This window comes from Ambystoma mexicanum, chromosome 4q, assembly GCF_040938575.1.
Source record: "Ambystoma mexicanum isolate Mex_15411 chromosome 4q, UKY_AmexF1_1, whole genome shotgun sequence".
Lineage (NCBI taxonomy): Eukaryota > Metazoa > Chordata > Amphibia > Caudata > Ambystomatidae > Ambystoma > Ambystoma mexicanum.
Genome location: NC_090928.1, coordinates 213,476,255 through 213,497,221, shown reverse-complemented (window position 1 = coordinate 213,497,221; position 20,967 = coordinate 213,476,255). Strand labels below are relative to the sequence as shown.

Genomic DNA, 20,967 nt, shown 5'->3' with positions numbered 1-20,967 from the left:
ACAAGTTAGAGGGGGCCCTTAATAAACCGAAGTCCCTATTTGACCTTGTTCAGTCTTTATCTACTCCCGAGAAAGGACTTGCCCTGGTGCCGCCCTCACAGGACCTATGTGACTCCCTCTCAGCGTTTTTCGTGACCAAAATATCTACCATTTGGGAAAATATAAAAGCAGAGACGCCTTCGCCTATGGCCGATAGGGACTCTGCTGAACTCCCTTCTACCTATGGATCGTGGTCCACGTTTCCTCTCTTATCTAACTCAGATGTATTGTCGGCGATCCATCAACTTAAATCAGCCTTTCCGGCTGATGCTATACCTCTGGCTCTCTTAAAGGAAGCATCCAGTGATTTGATTGCCCATATTACTACCGCAGTTAATCCTTCATTTGCAAGTGGAGTGATTCCGCCTTAACTTAAGCATGCTTTGGTTATGCCTCTGTTAAAAAAGCCCTCTCTGGACCCCGAGGTCTTACCCAACTATCGCCCTATTTCACTCCTGCCGTTCCTGATAAAGGTTTTGGAGGCACTGGTCTCCCCTCTTTTGTCCAATTTCCTGGAGTCTTCCCAGTACTTCGATCTGTTTCAGTCCGGGTTTCGACCTGGGAGAGGTACTGAATCTGTATTGAACTCTATGCTAGAAGACTTGGTGGGCTTGGTAGATCAGGGGGGTGTCGGAGCAGTTCTATTGTTAGATCTCTCAGCTGCTTTCGACACGGTTGACCATTCCACCCAGCTCTCCCGTCTTTCTGCAGCTGGCCTGTCGGGCGAAGTCCTGGACTGGTTCACGGCCTTCTTGGCAGATCGATCCCAATCAGTTTCCTTACCTCCCTTTCACTCTAGCTCTTTGTCTCTTCTCTGTGGGGTCCCTCAGGGATCAGCGCTGTCCTCTATTTTGTTTAATGTTTATATTAGACCTCTGCTGCGTCTCATTCAGTCTCATGGGTCCCGCTATTACTCTTATGAGGATGATACCCAAGTTTTGGTCCGCCTGGACCTCACTCAATCTGAGACAGCTGTCCGCCTCAGGAAGTGTCTTGAGGACTTTGGGACATGGATGAGGACGAACTGGCTAAAGCTCAATGGCAGCAAGACCGAGGTCTTGGTCGTGGGTACTGTATCTCCCCACCTGTTTTGGACTGTAGATATTTGGCCCTCCTCTCTTGGCCCACTTACCACACCTGTCCTGTCAGGCAGAAACTTGGGGGTAAAAATCTCTGCCTCCCTCGCCATGGATGAGCAGGTTGCAGGGGTATGCAATACCGGCCACTTTAAGCTCTGCATTCTCCAGAAGGTTCTTCCTTTTATTCCTGCACCATGTCAGGCCCCGGTGGTTGCAGCCCTGGTCTTGAGCGTACTGGATTATTGTAACTCACTATCTGGCTCAGCCTGGCTATTTGATCAAGCAGTTACAATTACTCCAGAATGCGGCCGCCAGATCTATTCTTCAGCCCTCCCTTTGGAGCCCATATGTCTCTACTGCTAAGGCAACTGCACTGGCTTCGCGTTGCAGATCAGATCTTTTTTAAGTCCATGTGCATTGTACATCAGGCTGTCTACGGTCTCACAGCAGAATATTTGCAAGCGAAATTCCTGCACTATGTGCCCACTCGCTCTCTGCGATCCCAGTCGGCTCTTCTTGTAGCGGTCCCTCGGTTCAGACTATCTCGATCAATAGGCAAGCTTTTTCGTTGGCAGACGCTAAAGCTTCAAATGACCTTCCACTTGCTCTACGGGGGACTGCTGATCAACTTGTTTTCCGCCGGCTACTTAAAACTACACTATTCTATAATCAGTCATTCCATCAAAATCTACTGTCCATGCTACCAGCGCCAAGATGCCTTAGGGAATACGTGCGCTGAATATACTTTGTTAACATAACATAACATTGTATGCATCTCTTCTGCTTGTAGTATCTTGTTTATAAGTGAAATTAATTTGTCCTCAACAGACTCCTGATATAAACTTACACTTTGCTCTGTTTGTTTAGATATTTGATGCTGGTGGAAGCCAAGGATGCCCAGGAATGCAACTGCCTCAAAACACGAACAGCTCGAGCGAGGTGAGCATAGTTGGTCTCTGCCATCGGATATGCAGATCTTTTGACACATGCATGCAGCGAGAAAGGGAAGAAGGGCGGGACGACGGTCCAATCATTTCAGCTTCTGCTTGGCTAATGTTCGCTCTTTTAGTTCATGCAGCAAAATGGCTGCAAACTGAGCTTTTGTATGCCTGTGTTCTTCTACCAATAAGTGCAGAAAGTCAGAAACGAGAATTAATGAGCCTACTGAAACATCATACTTATGGCTGTTTATTGGTTTATTGTAGAAAACACATTTCTTATTTTTGTTTTCATTATTTTCTCCTATTGCATGTTACATTTTCTGTTCATATTTTCAAATTAACAAAAAACTATTTTGAGGATATATAAATTTTGTAAATGATTGAAATGTTCATTTTGTCAGATTCTCTCCTGATGGACCATGGAAAATAATTATGGTGAAACACGTGTAGAGAGAAATGAAAGTGTGAGAAAGAGAAAACAAATTGTGTGAAGTGAAGCTGAATAAATAAAACAATTAAGAGAAATAAAACAAAGAGTGGACCATTAGTGATTATTGTTGAACTAACAATCACCCTACAAAACAATATATAGTTGGTGCACAGATAAAGGACACCAATAGAAAACAATTAATATCTCTGCTATTTATTGGTTATGCTGGTCAAAGATTAGGCTTAGTTGTCACAAAACAAACCATCTCTAGATCGATTATTATATGTATAACTGAGTGTTACTCGTTGGCAGACAAGGATTCAACCTAAGGTCTGAAGGCGCATTCTACTAGAGGAGTGGCTGCTTCCTCGGCTCTTAAAAGAGGTGTACCAGTGAGAGACATTTGCAGAGCGGCAACACGGAAGTCCCTGCATACATTTAGCAAATTCTACTGTGTAGATTCTTTTTCAACAGAGGAAGCCAAATTTGGCAAGGCTGTCCTCCATAACATTAACAAATAAAGTAAATTCTTAGCACCCTCCGCCAAGCTCAAACTGCTTTGGGAGTCTTTCAAAGATGAGGAATACATGGGAGGACACAATCCATTCGAAGAACAAGTTACTTACCCCTAGTAACATTCTTTTGACTGGATGTTCCTCCCACGTATTCCTCATCGTCCTTCCATATATCCTCTCTTGCCCAGAAGTTCTGTGTCTTAGACCTTCATTTCTCGCAAAGTCAAGACTATCTCCTCATGTGACACAGCATGGTAATTAAAAGAGGAAAAAACAAAGAACTGAGGTAATGGTCAGCGCGCGTGCCACTATATACTAGCGAAAACGTTACGAAGGACGCTACGGAGACCATCCAGGACCAAGATTCGATGCTGCACGACGCTCGGCCCTATGGAAACATTTTCCGAAGCAAGTTGCAAGCAGACTTGAATATATCAAAGATGAGGAATACGTGGGAGGAACATCCAGTCGAGAGAACGTTACCAGGGGTAAGTAACTTGTTTGTCTGAGACACTCTGTTCTGGAAACTGCTGCGACACAGCTGTGCGAGCGGCAGTCAGGGCTAGTGCGCTTTCTCAACTTAGGTACTTGTTGCATATTGCAGCTCAACTGAGACACACTGCCAGACACATATTGTGCCAGACAGTGGTTCTATGTGTGCAGCAGAGCCGGGAAATGCGACGACTTCACAGACTGCACCTGAAAGTTGTCTTTTGCTCAACAAGCCAAGCTCAACTAATGAAACCGTCCAAAGCTTTATATATTTTACTGTGAGTCACTATTCTGACAGAGAAAATGAGCACCATACCAAGTGTTCATTGCATGCCCGGAAGGAATGAATGTTTGAATTACTACTAGCACAGGCATGTTTAATAAATTGGTGGTCATTCTTATTTGCCCAAAATACACTTTGTTTTTATGCGCTAGCAGCCAGCATCCTATATTCAGGGGGCACGCACATCACCGCCACCCCTACGAAAGGAACTCTGAAGCTACCGGGGTCCAAAACACACCATGTGTTGGAGGGGGGTAAGGGAGTATGTGCTTTGCCGAGGCCACTGGGGACCAGAGTCCCCTGGTAGCGTTGTGTGGATCGATGGGGGGCCGCATGCAGCCGGTGGAGCAGCCCCCATGACCTGAATGCTGGAAGAGGCCACAAAACCGGTGGCCCCAGATGAAACAGAGGTCAGGTCAGAGGAACGGTGAGGCTGCTAGGGTACAGAACACCCCAGTGGCCTCATCGGGTGTCGGAAGGGGTGGGGGAGTACGTGCATTGCTGAGGCCGCCGGGGACCAAAGTTCCTCAGCATCCTCACTGTGTGTATGCCATGGTGGGGGATGAGGGGAAGGGTGGTGGCTTACTTCTGGTGAGTTGGCTCTTCTCCTGAGTCTCTTCTGGTCTGTTGGCAGTGAGGGAAGGGAACTGTTCCCTCACTTCCTATTTAAGGCAGGCCTGGGCTGCTTACTTTTAGTCAGGCTGAACCGCTTATTTGGTTTCTGCAGCCTACAGCATCTGCTGCTCTGCTGAAGTGTCCCACCTTCTGTGATTGGTTTTAATCTCCCAAATAGGGAGAAGACAGCTAATCATAGAAAGTGGATTTGGGCTTCGAGTCGCTACTGCAGAAAGTATTCGGCAGAAGTGGAATAGCTGTTTTACAGTCGAAATTCAGTCGAATAGTTACTTGAAACTTTGGTGCACCCCTAGTAGGCTTGGACTTGCTTAGAGCTCAGTTTTTGGATAAGCGGGGGATCTCTATAGCCATTTCTTCAGATCGACATTGGAGCCAAGAATCCTTTGAAGAAGAGCAGCCTTGTGAAGATCCCGAGATGGCTCCTGAAGTGGCCCAGCATCCAGTCCTGTATCCATTCCTGTATCCAGCCTGGTGAAGTCCAGCTCCTCTTCCTGATCTCCAAAGACCTTGACCAGTCCATCAGTCATTTGACTAGTGGGACCAATTCGTTGCAACGCCTTCTTGTGGATCCAGCCCACCGGAGCTTTCAGAAGTGTACCTACACTACCCAGTGGACTGACTAGCTATCTCCTGTGCTACCTCGCCAGAACTGTTGCCGTTCCAAATTGAAGTCCGGAACTTTAGTGGTCTCCAGCTTGTGCTACAAGTAGTTTTCTTCCTGAATTTCAGCATGGCACGGGAACCTGTCCTGGAGCAGCTGATATGACCACAACTGTAAGGACATCTCTCGTCGCCTGTGTGCAGAGACGTCGCTGTAGCTTGACTTTCTCTAATGTGTAAAGTGTCCTGAAGATGTCTGCATTAGATTCTGCATTTCTTCTTCGAAAAGGGTTACATCTTGCATCCATTCAACTGGAAGAATCCTTGAAATTTCAACTCTTTGCCACCTCTCACTGGAACAAACGGCAGAAGATCGAGCCCCCAGTTGCCCCCAGACGATCTGCAAAGTCATCTGATAAAATATGAGCCAGGGGGCCAAGTGAGCATCAGTGTGCCTGTCTGCCCCACCCCCTCTCCTACCCCACTTCACCCTCCTCCGTCCTCCATACGATCAGATTGGGAACTAGTCCCTTTGTCTCCGATTTCCATTTCATTCAACTGTGGTTCTGTAAGAAAGGAGAACTCTTTCTTACCTCTTGTAGAACCTTTGAAATGATCATCAACACAAGCCTATTGAATCCTTCCTACAGAGACAAACATACTGGTAAGAAACATTGTGTGGCTCCTTTGACTTTTTCCCCATTCATTTTAGGGTTTGGACTTCTTAAGTAAGGATATTGTCTTGTGATCCGATTCCATCATTTAATGCATCTAAAATACTTACCTGATTTACTGCTGAACTTATCTGATGTATATTTGAACCTATGGTGAATTGTATATATTTAGAGTGTTGTCAGATAATACTACATTTTAGATTTATTGTTCAGTGTTTTCATAAGGCCTGTAATAAATTATTGTATTTTTATACTTGACTGGCTAAATTCAATTATTGTGTGGCATGCTGTGTGGACTCATTGAGGGCTCCTGACTCTATGCACACTCTCCTGAGACTAAGCCTTGACCACTCTCCAAATTACCTTGATTGGGTTTTGGTTAACACCTCCGAGTTCCTTGTTCTTCATAACTCGGGTGGCCTCTAAAATCTGTCCACCAGGCCGGATTCTAGAAATCCATCTTAACAGTAAGTACAAACAGTTTGTAAGAGTTTATCAAGAGTCTTTCCTCGCAGGGAAAATGCAATCATGGTTAAGGAAAATACTTTTCCTAACTACAAAGTATTTTTGTAAGAGACTAAGAAGGGCTAGTCGTGACAATCTTGGCAGGCTTTTGCAGAAAAGGTACATTTTGTGAAAATGCACATGGGAGCAGTTTTTGGAGTTTCAATGGGGTTTAAGCCACTGAAGACCCTTGGTAATGAAGAGGGGCCCCGGTGATGAAGATTCAAGTGAAGAAAGAACTTGCCAGCAATGACAGATTTGGGAAGCAATACCCTGGCACCAAAAGCTGTTCTGCAGCAGGAAGCTTTGTGGTTTCCAGAGGCGGTCCTTGTGCACGCTTGGTGACCACGTAGATTCCAGAGATGACACATCAGTGCAGAAGAGACCCCAAGACCCTGGGTAAGAGTGATTATTGATGGTGCAATGGTACCCAGGTTATTGGTATGAGCTAACAAAGCTGAAAGCTGAATGAAGTCAGCAATGCAAGGTTCCATCTTCATCCCACAGCTTCTGCTCGGCTTCTGAGGAGGAGGGGGTCAGCTTCAGAAAACCCTTGAGCAGGCTATAGTTGGAGAGTCACCCACCGAGATACACCAGAGATGGGCAGCCGCACATGAAGGACCGGAAGGTGAGTTGCACGACGAAGTACAACAAAAGCTCCTGCAGCTTTCCAGATGGGGAAGTTGGAATGAGGGTGCTTTCCTAAGGTCCTGAGATAAAGAAACCTCCGTCCAAATGGTTAATTGTCTTCAGGGATCTGGCACAAAGGGGCTCCCACTTATAGATCAGCTGTCAGGAGCTTTAGGGAGATGAGGCCTTCATGCAGGAGCTGTGTTCCAGTTATGCCCACCAGATCAGGGGGAAGGAGTGCCGCTCTCAGTTACTTCTGGTCCTGGGGAGAGGGAGAGCTTTGCCGTTGGATGCTCATGCAGACATTTGGTCCTTCCTCGAATAGAGCAGGCTTTCCAGGAATGCAGATTCCGAATTTCAGCAAGTAGACAATGTGAGTATTAAACGGACCTGCTTTTATTCCCCTTAGGAAACACGGAGTGAACACAGCACTCACACACCAAGCATAATTCAAACAGAATGGCGGTCACTAAATATCGGCCTGCGGTCCTCCAACTATAACTCTCTGCAGGACAGACGTTTCTTCAAGCCGAGAGTGGGCAGTAGATCTTTCCTCAGCATGAGTCTCCCTCTGGAATGGCCTCCCTGCCCCTCTGACTTGAGCCGGATCTCCTTAAGTTACGGAAGCTTCTCAAGACCTTCCTCTTCTCCTCCTTCTCTCTCCCCCCTCTTTTCTAATATCCCCCCACACACCCCGTGCTGATATGGCTGACTGCGCTGATATGGCTGGCTGTCTGGTCCCTTCTGAGTCATACACAGGCCAGCCCCCCTCCCTCAACCATACTGCCTCAGCACTGAGTCTGGTCCACCCCCCTCCCCGCACAACCTACCCTCACGTCATCCCCCATAGCACTATTGCACTTGCCCTCCTGGCCTCACATAGCACTTGCCCACAGACACCCCCAACCCGCACTTACCCAGCGCCTTAACCCCTTCCCCCCTGCATCTCCCCCTCACCAAACTTCTCCACCAGCCCCCCCTGTACTTCCTGTTTGCTGCACTTGCATGATCCGAATGTCTCAAGGCCTAATACAACCGTTTATTGTTGTTTTGTCCTCCTCTGTTCCCGTCCCCTTAGTCCTGTAGCGCCTGGAAACACTTTCTTCTGTATAGGCACCATACTAATGTTCAATAAATAAAAAAAATAAGCACCCGGGCACTCAGAAAGGGTTCTCGTACACAAAGCAAGAGAATCCATTCTATCCCAGACCGGCGTCAGCGTATGCCAGTTGGAACTGGTTTTAGGCTGGATTCAACCTTCAGCCCTGGGATACAGACATCCAGTTCTCAAATATGTCCACCTCTGCTCAAGCATAAAGTTGAACAAAGGAATAGTTATCTGACCCCCCCCTCACGTATTTGAGGAAATAAAACAAAGGCAGCCTCCATTTTGTGAAACGGAGAAGGGGGTCAGAAAGACCCATCCATGTCAAATGGATTGGAAACCTATTAAACAGAGCAAAAAGCTACCGCCACTCTATCCTCTCTTTGACATTGTGGGTACCTTTGGGGTAGTACTGCCTTAGGAGACATATGTTGTCGTAAACTGAAGAGGCATAGATTTAAGCCATGTGTACTTGCGTCCCGGGTATTATTATAAGTAGATAGCATTCAGTCTTGTATTTGTATTTGTATTTTGTTTATTTATAGTGCGCACCTTGCCCCGGGGCATCTGGGCGCATGTTTAAAGAGGCGGTTACAAGTTACAGCAAATAGATACACTATACATTTTTACACATATTTACATAAAGTTCAGAGCATCAAAAGAGAGGAGAGGAGCGAATCTAAGAATACAGTATAAACAGTCTATGTACAATGAGCAGTCGGTAATGAGATTGACATATGTAGGTCTTATAAAGAGGAGGCTAGGGCATCCCGTTCATGTAACTTCAGTTTAGTTTTAGCTTTGAAGGCATAGATGTGAGGAACGTTTCTGAGAGCATTGTGAAGAGTGTTCCAGAGCTTAGCCGCGAGGACAGGGAAGCTCGAGCCTCCGGCTGTCCGTAGCTTGAAACTGGGAATAGTCAGCATATGAGCCTGAGAAGATCTTAGTGGTCGAGTTGCTGTGTGTTGTAAGAAGCGCGTGGAAAGGTAAGCCGGGGCTGCGTTGTTTTGTGCCTTGTGAGTTAGAACAAGTGCTTTGAGGGATATGCGGTGAATGATGGGTAGCCAGTGCAAGTTGCGTCTCGTGTTAGATATGTGGGAACGCCTAGGAATGTTGAGAGCTGCCCTTATTGCATTGTTCTGCGTGACCTGGAGTTTATGAATGTTTCTTTGACTAGTCCCCAGGTAGAGGGCGGTGCAGTAATCGATTTTGGACATGATGAGGGTTCTGGCGAGAATCAGACAGTTCTCCGTTGTCAAGAAGGGGCGACATGCTGTAATCAATTTGCAAGTATAGGATGATGCTGAGACAACTGCGTTGGTTTGTTCATTGAGGGATAGTTGAGTCAAGATATATTCCAAGTGTTTTAGTGACGCTAGAGACTTTAATATTGTTCCCGTCAATAATGAAGGAATTGAACTTGGGGTCAAGTTTAGTGAGTTTGTATTGAGATCCAAGAATGATTAATTCCGTCTTTCCATCATTAAGGCAAAGCCCATGATGAGCCATCAAGGCTTGAATGACAGTGTAGACTGTATTGAGAGCTTTGGCATCTGTTACATAATCGCCAGTGATAGGGATGTTTATCTGGGTGTCATCCGCATAATTAGTGTAGGAGACACCCAGATAGTCAAGTATATTAAAGAGCAGTTTAGTAAACACGTAAAGTGTGGGAGATACACAAGATCCTTGTGGGACTCCGCACGGGACGTGGGCTGGATCAGCTGAGGCTATCGGAGAGAAGATCATCATGGTTCTGTTTGCCAGAAAAGAGCTAATCCAAGATGTGGCTGCGTAGGAGAAGTGGGCCGCAATTTTTTGAGGTGGTGGCAGAGGATTTGGTGATCGACCAAATCAAAGGCAGCTGAAAGATCAAGGAGGAGCAGGAGCGCCAGTTTGCCCTTGTCTTTCAGCTCCTCAATTTGGGTTTTCAAGTCAATTAAGGCTGTCTCAGTACCATGTCTGGGACGGAAACCAGATTGTCTAAGCCCTAGAAGATTGTTGCTTTCAAGATAGTCCTGGATTTGGAGATAGGCTGTGCGGTCCAGAATTTTGAGAAGGTAAGGCACCGTGGTGATGGGCCTGTAGTTAGAGGGATTACTGGGATCAAGATTGGGTTTTTTGATTAATGGGATGACCCAAGCATCCTTAAGGTTGTCGGGTACAATGCCCGATTTGAAAGAGGCATTAATGAAAGAGGTAATGAAAGGGGCGAGATCATGTGCAGCTTCCTTTATGACCGGTGCAGGGCAGGCGTCACCTTGGCAATTGGAAGGCTTAAGCTTCGTTATGATATTTTCGATTTCCTTAATGGTGAGGGGTGAGAAGCTGAAAGGTTTGATGGAATGTTTAGGAGAAAGGGTTTTTGTAAGACTGGGGGTTACCCGTTGAGTCGGCGAGGTAGCTTTTTTTAGTGTTGATTTTGTCTTGGAGCATGGCAGTTTTGTCAAGCAGTGCCTTTTGAATATTGGAGCACCATTCAGTGTCCGGTGTGCATGTATCAAGCGGGGCAACAGGGGACTCCAATTCCTTAAGGATCTTGAAGAGTTCCTTGGTATTTGATTGGGCTTGAGTGTTCCTTTTGTTATATACTTCCTTTTTAGCAGCTAGGATGGCTTCTTTGTAGGTAAGGGAGGCTGTGGTGAGGTTGTTTTTGTTGACTAGAGAAGGTGAGCTTTTCCGATGAGCCTCAGCTTTTCTTTTTTCTTTGCGCAGGTCGCATAAGTGCGGGGTAAACCAGGAATTAAGGTGGAGCCGTGTTTTTTGTTTGCACAGTTTGAGGGGAGCAATGGTATTGAGGGCTTTTAGCATGACGCGGTTGTAGGTGTCTACTAGCACTGTGGGGTCCGAGCATGTGGTGGACGCTGAGTTCAAAAGAGGAAGGATAAGTGGGAGTAATTTCTCAACCGTAATATCCATTTTGTTGCGTGTGGAAGTGGGAGGGGCAAGGTTGGGTTTATCTGTGGGTGGAGTGGAATTAATGGAGAATATTTTGTGGTGATCAGACCATGCACATGGCGACACAGAGGTGATGTTAAGCGTACAGTTCAAGTCAGAGACCCAGTCAAGAGTGTGACCCTTGATGTGGGTGGGCTCATTGACGTGTTGGGTGAGACCGAAGTCGGCCAGGACTCTTTCTAGGTCAAAGGCTTTGGTGTAATTCGTATCTTGGTAGCCTAGATTGAAGTCTCCCAATATAATTATTTGCGAGTTGGGCTTAGTACTGGTAGCTAGGATAGATGAAATGTCCTCTGCGAATGAAGAGGTCGGGCCAGGGGGGCCTGTAAATGAGATGTACAGTGGCCGTGTGATTAGGAGAGATCAGCGGTTTAATAGACAGTAATTCTGCTGATGGCAGCTGCAGGCTGTTGGCAGCTCTGAGGTTAAGCGAACTCTTAAATATGAAGGCTAGTCCACCCCCTTAGTTTGATTGGTGTCCCTGTCACACCTGATAATGGAATAGTTGTCTGGGATGGCCAGGGTCAGAGAAGGGCCGGATGCTGCATGCAGCCAAGTTTCCGTGATTGCGAGAAAGTCGAGGTTTTCTGTGGCTAGAAAATCTGCAATATCTAGGGCGTATGCAGGGATGGAGCATGTGTTAATGAGCGCGCCTTTGAGTTCAGGGGCAGTGATGGCAATGTGAACATGAGGAGGCGAGTCAATTTTAGGAGCCGAGTGGGCCGTGGTTTTGTTATCGCTGGAGTTTGAGATATTGTCGAGCGTGGGATTGTTCAGGTGGTAGGACCAGTGATGACATCTGGAAGCTAATCTTTGGTTTCTAACTGATGAGGCACATGGTTGACTGGAATGGTTGGGTGAGGTCGATATGGCATGATGAGGCAATGGTGGACAATTGGCAACAGTGTGTGCCTGTGATAGAGAGGAACTCACAACCGGATTCACTGTGCCTATGTCAGGCCTAGTGTGGTGTCTGGCGGATGTAACCAGGTTGTTGATGGTGGTGAGGTAGGTGGCGCAGGCGCGAGCCGAGCCTGGAATTTCTAATGATAGTGGGACATGGTTGATTAGGGGTAGGTTTGGTGGCGAAATGTAGTAGCCAGAGGGCCGGCGCGTTTAAATCGGGATTAGGGCCTGTCATGATGAGAGTGAGAGGTAGTTCAGGAGATGATGTTATACTAATTGTGGGAGTGGGCGAGACGTAGAGCTGTGTGGTGAAGGTGAGAAGGGGTGACCAGATTAGGATCTGAAAGGTGAACAATAAGTACATGATTAGATGTCGAGTGGACTGGGGTGCATGCTTTGGTGCATTAACAAGCGAGGGTAAGTGGTGGAGTGTCAAAGGTGCAATGCATTTTACGGGCTAGGTCAAAGGTCAAGTGAGGTAGGGGAGGAACCGAAGTTATCTACCTAGACAGTGGGTCAGTACTAATTGGGCAGGAGAGAAATGAGAGGTAAGATAGGCTGGCAGGTAGGTGCAAGTGCCGGCATAAAGAGGCGGCCAGTAGATGTGCAGTTAGTAGGCAATGCAATGTGTGAATCAGATGACTCGTAGGTCGCAGTAGATACAGATCAGTTTGGTTGGGTCGGGAACATGGGCAACAGGCCTAGAGTATTAACCGAACAGGAGGCCCGGTGACCAGGCAAAACAAGAGGCAATTGAGATAGGCTAATTGACTAGCATGGGCAATATGCAGCAGGCAAGGGGATGGCAAGCGACCAATAGTGGCACAGTCAATACAGTCCAATATGGTTGGCAGGGCACAAATGCGGCAGACATAGAGTGGCAGCCGGCCAAAGTGGCGCAGTGACCATGCTATGCAGTAGGCAGTTCAGGTTAACTAGCATGGGCAGCACCGTCATAGTGTAAGCATGCTATATACAAAATACAAAATGAACTGGTTATCGTGGCACATAAGCACAGATAGTGCTTGCAGTTTGCATAAGCTAGTAACAAATGTGAGGTATTGCGTTTCGAACGGTGTGATCAAGCAAATGGTGTGCATCAGGGTCAGCGTTCAGAGAATTTTTTGTAATTCAGAAAGTCTTCCATAACACCAAAAATGGACGTCAATAGTTAGGTGAGGTGTCAGGTGAAATAACCTGGCTTCCGTTTTTGAAGGGTGAGAAAGGAATAGGATCGGAGACAGAATAACCAATTAGATGTGCAAGGCTCCCATTCTGAGCACATGATGTGGGGGAGGGGATTCCTGGGGGGTGTTCAAGGGGAGAAACTGTCACATTTTTTAGGCTCCCTTTTAAGCACTTGCTTCTTGAATTTATGTTCTAAACACCCAACTCGTTGACTTTGTAGCTTGTAAAGGTTCATTGAGTTTTTTCTTGATTTCAAAATATCGCACAAAGGCTTAACTAAAGCTTTGAAGTTGTACTTCATTAATGTGACCTTTGGAGAGCACAAAGAATGGCACAATAGCAACATTGTAGATTTGTGATTAATTTTGTGTTTTTCATTTCTATTTTAAATGTAAACTTGTCAGCCTTGGTGATTTTATAAACTAAGTCCTGTCGCTGTGCTGTTCCTGGTCTTGTGCAGGAAGTCTTTAAATAATGGGGTGTTGCAGATGCAAATCCAGACCTTAGATTGTACAATGGTCATGTTCGTCTGTATTGCCAAGATGCATTATCTAAACAAAAGACATAATTGTGATGAATTGTTGTTATTGTCTTTGCACAGTAATGGTGAGAAGCATGTTTTTTTCTCCATATAATCTTGTAATTGTAATATAGTTCATGGACCACTAGAAAGGCTGGGTAGATGAATGTGCATTAACTCCAGGTAGCTCAGTGATCACTTAATGCCAACAGCTTTCCCTCTGGTGATTCAATAGCACAGTGCTGTGAATAGGGGTGTATGCAGGGAAGTGTGATAGGCAGCTTGGGGAAAGTGAAAAAAGGGTACCTTTGAGCAACGCAGGGACTTGCACGGTCCCAGGGGCAGTGATTGGATGTTTCCCTGTCTACTGCAGGTGCATAGAACTGCATGATTATAGGGGGAAACCCCTTCTGATTGCAGGATGTCTGGCAGCACAGGCTGCAAAGTACACTTGTTGGAGCCACCCAACCGAGCTGCTACATTTAAACCTCGGTGAAGATGTCTGGTGCTAAAAAGTGAGTGGAGCCACTGAGCACCAATTTTGCTGCTTGCAAAATAAAGATTTGAGCAAACGGGTTTGCCCAAATCTGTATTATATAAAGATTGTTGCATGGAGTGAAATATTTCCAATTTTTCTCGCAGTGTAATATGGAAACGTGCAAGTAGGGTTATCTCCAAATGTAGGTAGGACCTTCTTAGCCAACATTTTGCAACAAGGTAGAAAAACTGAGCACACAAACAGTTTTTTCCATATTTTTCTGTTCGTGCAAAAAGAAACAAAATAATTGCTTCCCTTTTGACAACGTGAAAGATGGGAATTTGGTTGAAGCAAATCTTTCTTTTCATGCCATTATAGCACACAGCTCAGCCTGCTTCATTTCTCCCTATTGGAAATATCTTAATGTGATATAAAATGGTGGGGCAAAATCTATTTGCCCCGTTCTATATTTCACAAGCAACATGGTGCTAAGTGCACGTGCTCAATTTTTAGCACTGCTCCAAACGTTAGATAATCTGTCCCCTCATTGTTCACCATTGTGCTACCAAAGTAAGGACCTTGTAGGCCCCTTAGGGGGTGTTTCTCCTTTCAAGGGTTTTGCTCGGCTCTAGCAGCACATAAACACACCACCGTAATTTAAAAGGCAATCATGTTATGTTTTTAAGTGCAATTCTTTTATAGGCATGTCTTTCCAATTAAGATGGTAAAGAAAATATTGAACCTCAGGTTGCCTCACTATCCTATGTGCGTTGTAGCATTTTGACACGCAACTTTCCCATTCCTGTAGCTTTCACGCTAATTTAACAAGGCCCACATTTTTTAGAAACATTTCTCAGGTTTTTTACGAAATGTAGGAATGAAAAATCTAGCTTGTTGGTGAGAGCAAATATGCTACAACCTACTGGGTCCGACTAGGTGGTTTTCTACACAATTGTGCTAGCACCATCTGTGTGTCGCGCCTTGAAACACTTGTGTATAGGCGCGTTATAAATGCCATATCATATCATATAATTTTGCGCTTAATGAAAATGAGCTTTACAATTAATGAGCACAAATGCAATTATTTTCAGGCACACCTGACATTGTTGATTTGTTGTTTAGTCAGTGTTACTAGGTGGATGATCAAAGTCTTGCCACTTTTAGTTTGCCATGTCTTTGGAGTAGTCTTTTTCTCTTCCGAAGACCTTGACGTCATGTTTAAATTCACAGGTCCTCTACACTTGTGTTTCTGAGCGGTTGTCGGGTTTGTTTAAGGGTTGGCTCTTAATTAGCTATTTCTTGAAGTGTGAATTGTAATGTATTGTGGGCATGGATTCATGATCCAAGTGGTTAGGATTTGTGAATTAACAAATTTGACTTTGTCTAATTAAATGGAGTGTCTCTGATGGCTAGCACTAAGAAGGTGGGAGAGGGGTTCTTTGCGTCTGGCTGTCCATTTGGCAGACCCGTTTTATTTCCCACACTTGTAAATAGCAGAGGGAAAAGCCATGCTGCAGCCATTACTACAGCTCTTAATGGTGAATGTCTGTAGGATGGAGTTACACCTGCAGGAAAGGATGGCCTTTGGAAAACAGCCAAGCCTGGGTGGATCATTAGCTTGCACGTCCAGGATTTGTTGTGCTGCCAACTTAAATGCTGACCTATGCTATCATCTCTGTGCACTTGCCATTGCTACCATGGGTTTAACGTTCATATTAACTTTAGAAAGAAAACACCCGATTGTGCTTGAGTGATAGGAAGTGAGGTTTTTCCACCTTGGAAGGCAAAACCAGCCCTTCGGCACTCTGGGTTCTGAGTCAGAAAAGCATGAGGAAATGTTTCATGGCAAAACCAATTACAGATCAAGGCCTTCTCCAGGCTCTAATCCCCCGCTCTATCTGACTGGAACACCCATATACACCTCAGTAGCAAGATGCGTGGATCACTTAGAGACATTTATATTGATGGCAGATAATGCTTGGTATTCCAGTGATCCCATTTATCTGCCTGCTGCAAGACTGAAGACTCTACTTGGTATACAACTCTATCTTTGCCCATTCACAACAGTTACTCACCTGTGTCTGTCCATGTTTTTGTTTGTTCCGTTTCTGACTTAATACAAGTTAGCACCATCTGTGTGTCACCTTTTCTGTACAATAGAGCCTCTTTTGCTTACTCGCGATTCTCCCCTTTTGGCCCCCTTCCTCTAGACCCACATCACGATTGGCATATGTTTGCTTTCTCTCCTCTGTGCATACCTCAAAGGTGTTAAATGATCTGTTCCGTCTCTTATATCTCCCCTCCCCCTCTCTTACACTATTTGTATTGAAGTCATATACTCTTTCATAATAAAGCCAGATAGGAAGGGCTTTAATGCTATTAGAGCTTGTGCATGGGGAGAAAAGGGAAACCTCACCTTGGGTTTCCCGTGAAAGACCTTGCCCAGCTCTCCTGCAAACGAGCAACAATGAGCCACCTGGCAGTCTGTAGTTGTCCTAGTCAAGAGAACGTGAAGGATTCTATTGCAGTGCAGATGAAGGAGTAAGAATCTAGGATAAGTCGCAGCTCACTATTCAGAAGATAGGAGACTTAACCTCCTACCACCCGCCAGCATTTCGGGGCATCAAAGACTCAAACTTTGTGAAATATAGCACTCTGCTTTTTTCATGCTGATGGTTAATAAAATCTGTAATATGTATGAAACAGGCTATTGTTCTGATTGCAAAGTGTTGTGTGAGCAGGACACAGTGTCTTCTCTATATAGTGATATTTGATAGACAGAATATCTCAGTCCTGTGCATGCAAAGTTACAGTCTTCAAAACATAATATTGGCTTTAAAGCATCTGTACTTCGGCCAAAGGATCTAGTAAAATATTTCTTCCATCTACTCAGTACTCGCATCTTAAACACAGTCAGGCTTGAACATTGTGTTCTGCATTCGACACCCGAGGCACATGGTTCTAAGCTTTGGTGAATGAGTCTGGTGTGTTGCAGAGTTTAAACCCTCTCCTTTGGCGGTTCTACTCTTTTCAACTCTAAGTGAGCCATTATGAAGGCAAAGACTGCCTTATGAATACTTGTATTCCAGGATACTCAACCTTGTCTGACTTTTAGTCAGAAGCTTCGTTATCTGACACTTCAGGAAGAGCAGACTCGCCTCTCCGGTCAGGGTCAAAAACAGTGAATGGTCACACGGAATCCCACTTACAAGGAATTTCTTTGAAACCTGAGGGTCCGATTGACAAAGAAGACATAAGGATTGAGTCTGACAGCTGCTGAGAGTTGTTTGAGTCACAAATAAGTTGCTCAAAATAATGAGTTACTCATGACTTAGTAGGGTTAAGGCTCCAGATAACATTTTGAAGTGTATTTTACTATTTTCTTAAAGTTGGGGGTTCTGAAGGGTCGGAAATGAAAGCCGGACACAAAGTTGTCATGTTTTTCACCTTTCATTTTGCTAAAGTCACCCCGAGTGGGTCGGGTATGCCCAGACGTGGGTCCCGAGTCTGCCGGGCCTAGAGACCCAAGCTACTCCTCACTGATGACGCCCAACAAGGCTGAAACATGTCTGGGGATGCTTGTGGTCTTGTGCAGAAGGGATGTGGCCTAGCAGTTCGGGCTGGACTGCCCCTTTTGGGGTAGGACCATGCCTGATTTGCATATGGTTTTTCCCCTTCTGTAATGGCTTGGCAGACTGAAAAACGATGGTCTGGAGGGTTGCCCAGAGCTTTGCCCGTGGTTATGATTTATTCAAAACCTTCCAGCCATCACCTTTCATTTTGCTAAAGTCACCCCGAGTGGGACGGGTATGCCCAGACGTGGGTCCCGAGTCTGACGGGCCTAGAGACCCAAGCTACTCCTCACTGATGACACCCAACAAGGCTGAAACATGTCTGGGGATGCTTGTGGTCTCGTGCAGAAGGGATGTGGCCTAGCAGGTCGGGCTGAACTGCCCCTTTTGGGGTAGGACCATGCCTGATTTGCATATGGTTTTTCCCCTTCTGTAATGGCTTGGCAGACTGAAAAACGATGGTCTGGAGGGTTGCCCAGAGCTTTGCCCGTGGTTATGATTTATTCAAAACCTTCCAGCCATCACCTTTCATTTTGCTAAAGTCACCCCGAGTGGGACGGGTATGCCCAGACGTGGGTCCCGAGTCTGCCGGGCCTAGAGACCCAAGCTACTCCTCACTGATGACGCCCAACAAGGCTGAAACATGTCTGGGGATGCTTGTGGTCTTGTGCAGAAGGGATGTGGCCTAGCAGTTCGGGCTGGACTGCCCCTTTTGGGGTAGGACCATGCCTGATTTGCATATGGTTTTTCCCCTTCTGTAATGGCTTGGCAGACTGAAAAACGATGGTCTGGAGGGTTGCCCAGAGCTTTGCCCGTGGTTATGATTTATTCAAAACCTTCCAGCCATCACCTTTCATTTTGCTAAAGTCACCCCGAGTGGGACGGGTATGCCCAGACGTGGGTCCCGAGTCTGCCGGGCCTAGAGACCCAAGCTACTCCTCACTGATGACGCCCAACAAGGCTGAAACATGTCTGGGGATGCTTGTGGTCTCGTGCAGAAGGGATGTGGCCTAGCAGGTCGGGCTGAACTGCCCCTTTTGGGGTAGGACCATGCCTGATTTGCATATGGTTTTTCCCCTTCTGTAATGGCTTGGCAGACTGAAAAACGATGGTCTGGAGGGTTGCCCAGAGCTTTGCCCGTGGTTATGATTTATTCAAAACCTTCCAGCCATCACCTTTCATTTTGCTAAAGTCACCCCGAGTGGGACGGGTATGCCCAGACGTGGGTCCCGAGTCTGCCGGGCCTAGAGACCCAAGCTACTCCTCACTGATGACGCCCAACAAGGCTGAAACATGTCTGGGGATGCTTGTGGTCTCGTGCAGAAGGGATGTGGCCTAGCAGTTCGGGCTGGACTGCCCCTTTTGGGGTAGGACCATGCCTGATTTGCATATGGTTTTTCCCCTTCTGTAATGGCTTGGCAGACTGAAAAACGATGGTCTGGAGGGTTGCCCAGAGCTTTGCCCGTGGTTATGATTTATTCAAAACCTTCCAGCCATCACCTTTCATTTTGCTATGTTTTTGGTTAAAGACATTTATTAAATAAAAATGGTTTGGGGAAAATGCCTTTCTGGCCCTATTCTAAAGAGGAAGTTCCCTACCAAAAACTAAGGATCTGTCTATGTCCGGATGTCAGTAACTTAAAAGCTGTCCTTGTACCTAAAATGTCCTATCCTTCCCCTCACCCTACAAACAAAACAACAAAGGGATGCAAGGAAATGTCTTTAGCTTGATGTTGGCCGAATGTTTTCAAAATCAAACGTAAAAGAATGACTCCAAAAAAAAATATTCTCCAAGGTAAAGACCCTTGGATGCAGAGGGTGGTCCCATTCCCCTGGATTCTTGAACAGGATGGCAAAGTTGTCTCTTTAGCTAACAGTTCCTTTGTGTCTTCAGTGGACTCAAATATCTTGTTTAAGCAATATATTCTGTAACAGTCTTTCTGTAGTATTTATTTTACCTTTGTAGATCGTCTGGTATACTACCCAGGCAGGTATCGTTACACAATTTCAGCTGCCTGATGTACTTGCCTGCCAGGACTTATTATGCGTTTCACTTTTCTTTGGCTATAGCACAACAGCATATACCGTGAGGTGCTTGGTATATCTGTCTATGGTAACCTTTGCTCCAACTTTTACCCCACACTGGCATCTCTTGCATCTGTACTTGATTGGGCTTTCCCTTTGTACTTTTCCTTGACTGCATTCAAACAAACTTCGGGTATTTTCTGCATGAGCAATTTCGTACCATTCAAACATTTGTTGGTGCGCTTGTTGGAGGGCTGCAGGGTCCCCAGCTGCTGGGGGCAGACTCAATGGTTCCTTCCAGCATCTCCGATTCTGCTTGTGCTTCGGCATTGTGGTTCCTTCACCCACTTTCCACTTTGGAGTATCCAGACGTTCTTCCAGCATCCTTTGGTGCTCTGCGGTGTCATATGCCAACTTTCCTTTTCACCCCGGACTGGAGAATGCTGTTGCTTTGAGCGACTGAACATCCAGGAGCTCCTCCTTGGCTCCCAGCGTCTCCACGGCCCCTCTTGCTCACATGCAGAGTTTCTCCTCCTGTCCCGGCGGCCTTCTCCATTCCAAAACACCTGTCCATGGGCCTTGCGTTCGTGATCGTCAATGTGAGGTTCAACGTCTTCTCCTGCACTGCTCGATTCAATAGTGTGGTTGCCATCTTCAAATGTCCTATGCACTGAAGACTTGGAAAAACAACTAGCCCGCATCTTGTACTTTGAGCTCCTGTCACTTTGCACAAACGCCCTCATCCTCCTCTTCGTCTCAGTGCCTGGGTGGTTATGTGGGTTGCAGTCCATGGATGTCATTGGACATTTAACTCTTAGATGGTTTTTCTGAGAGATTTCACATAAAGGCACATCAGAAAAAAAAGTGTATTGTGGGTGTTTGGGTCAAAGGTGGGGGCCTGATCAATAGGCCACTAAGGGCTCTGGTATTAGAGAGTCTTCCTTGTGGGGCAGGTGGGAATACTGCATCTTTTCCAATAAAGTCAAAACCTCTCCCTGGTAGGTGTCTCCTCCCATGTGTCCTCCCATGTGATCCTCCCTTATAGAACTGCCCCCAGGTTCAGGATCAGGTAGTGACCGCTGTCCCCTGGCAACATGGGAGGAGTTCACTGCCGCGGAATCCGTGAGGACTCTATTGAATTCATCACAGGGTACATTGATTTGTTAGGATGTAAAACAAATCCCATTCCCAATGGGGGGTAACTTTAGTTGAGTACAAATATATTTTTACTCTAAAACAGACCTCTGGTCAAGCACACTTCTTGGAAAATTAAAAGATGAATTTTCCCCCTAAACTACTTCTGCAGATTGCTGTGCTGTTTGCTAATTTTTTGTTGGGCGTATTTTTATTCCCTACTGTTTGTTGTTGTTGTTAATAGTTGCCTACTTTATT

At 45.9% G+C, this 20,967-nt stretch overlaps 1 protein-coding gene across 1 annotated transcript in view; it reads left to right on the top strand.

Moving 5' to 3' along the window:
• The window catches only part of TIAM2 (TIAM Rac1 associated GEF 2), a 552,861-nt gene that overhangs the window by 188,947 nt on the left and 342,947 nt on the right, over positions 1–20,967 (top strand). The window contains exon 9 of the mRNA XM_069607743.1: positions 1,986–2,057. Coding sequence (XP_069463844.1) covers positions 1,986–2,057 — 72 coding nt within the window. The remainder of the gene's footprint in view (positions 1–1,985; positions 2,058–20,967) is intronic.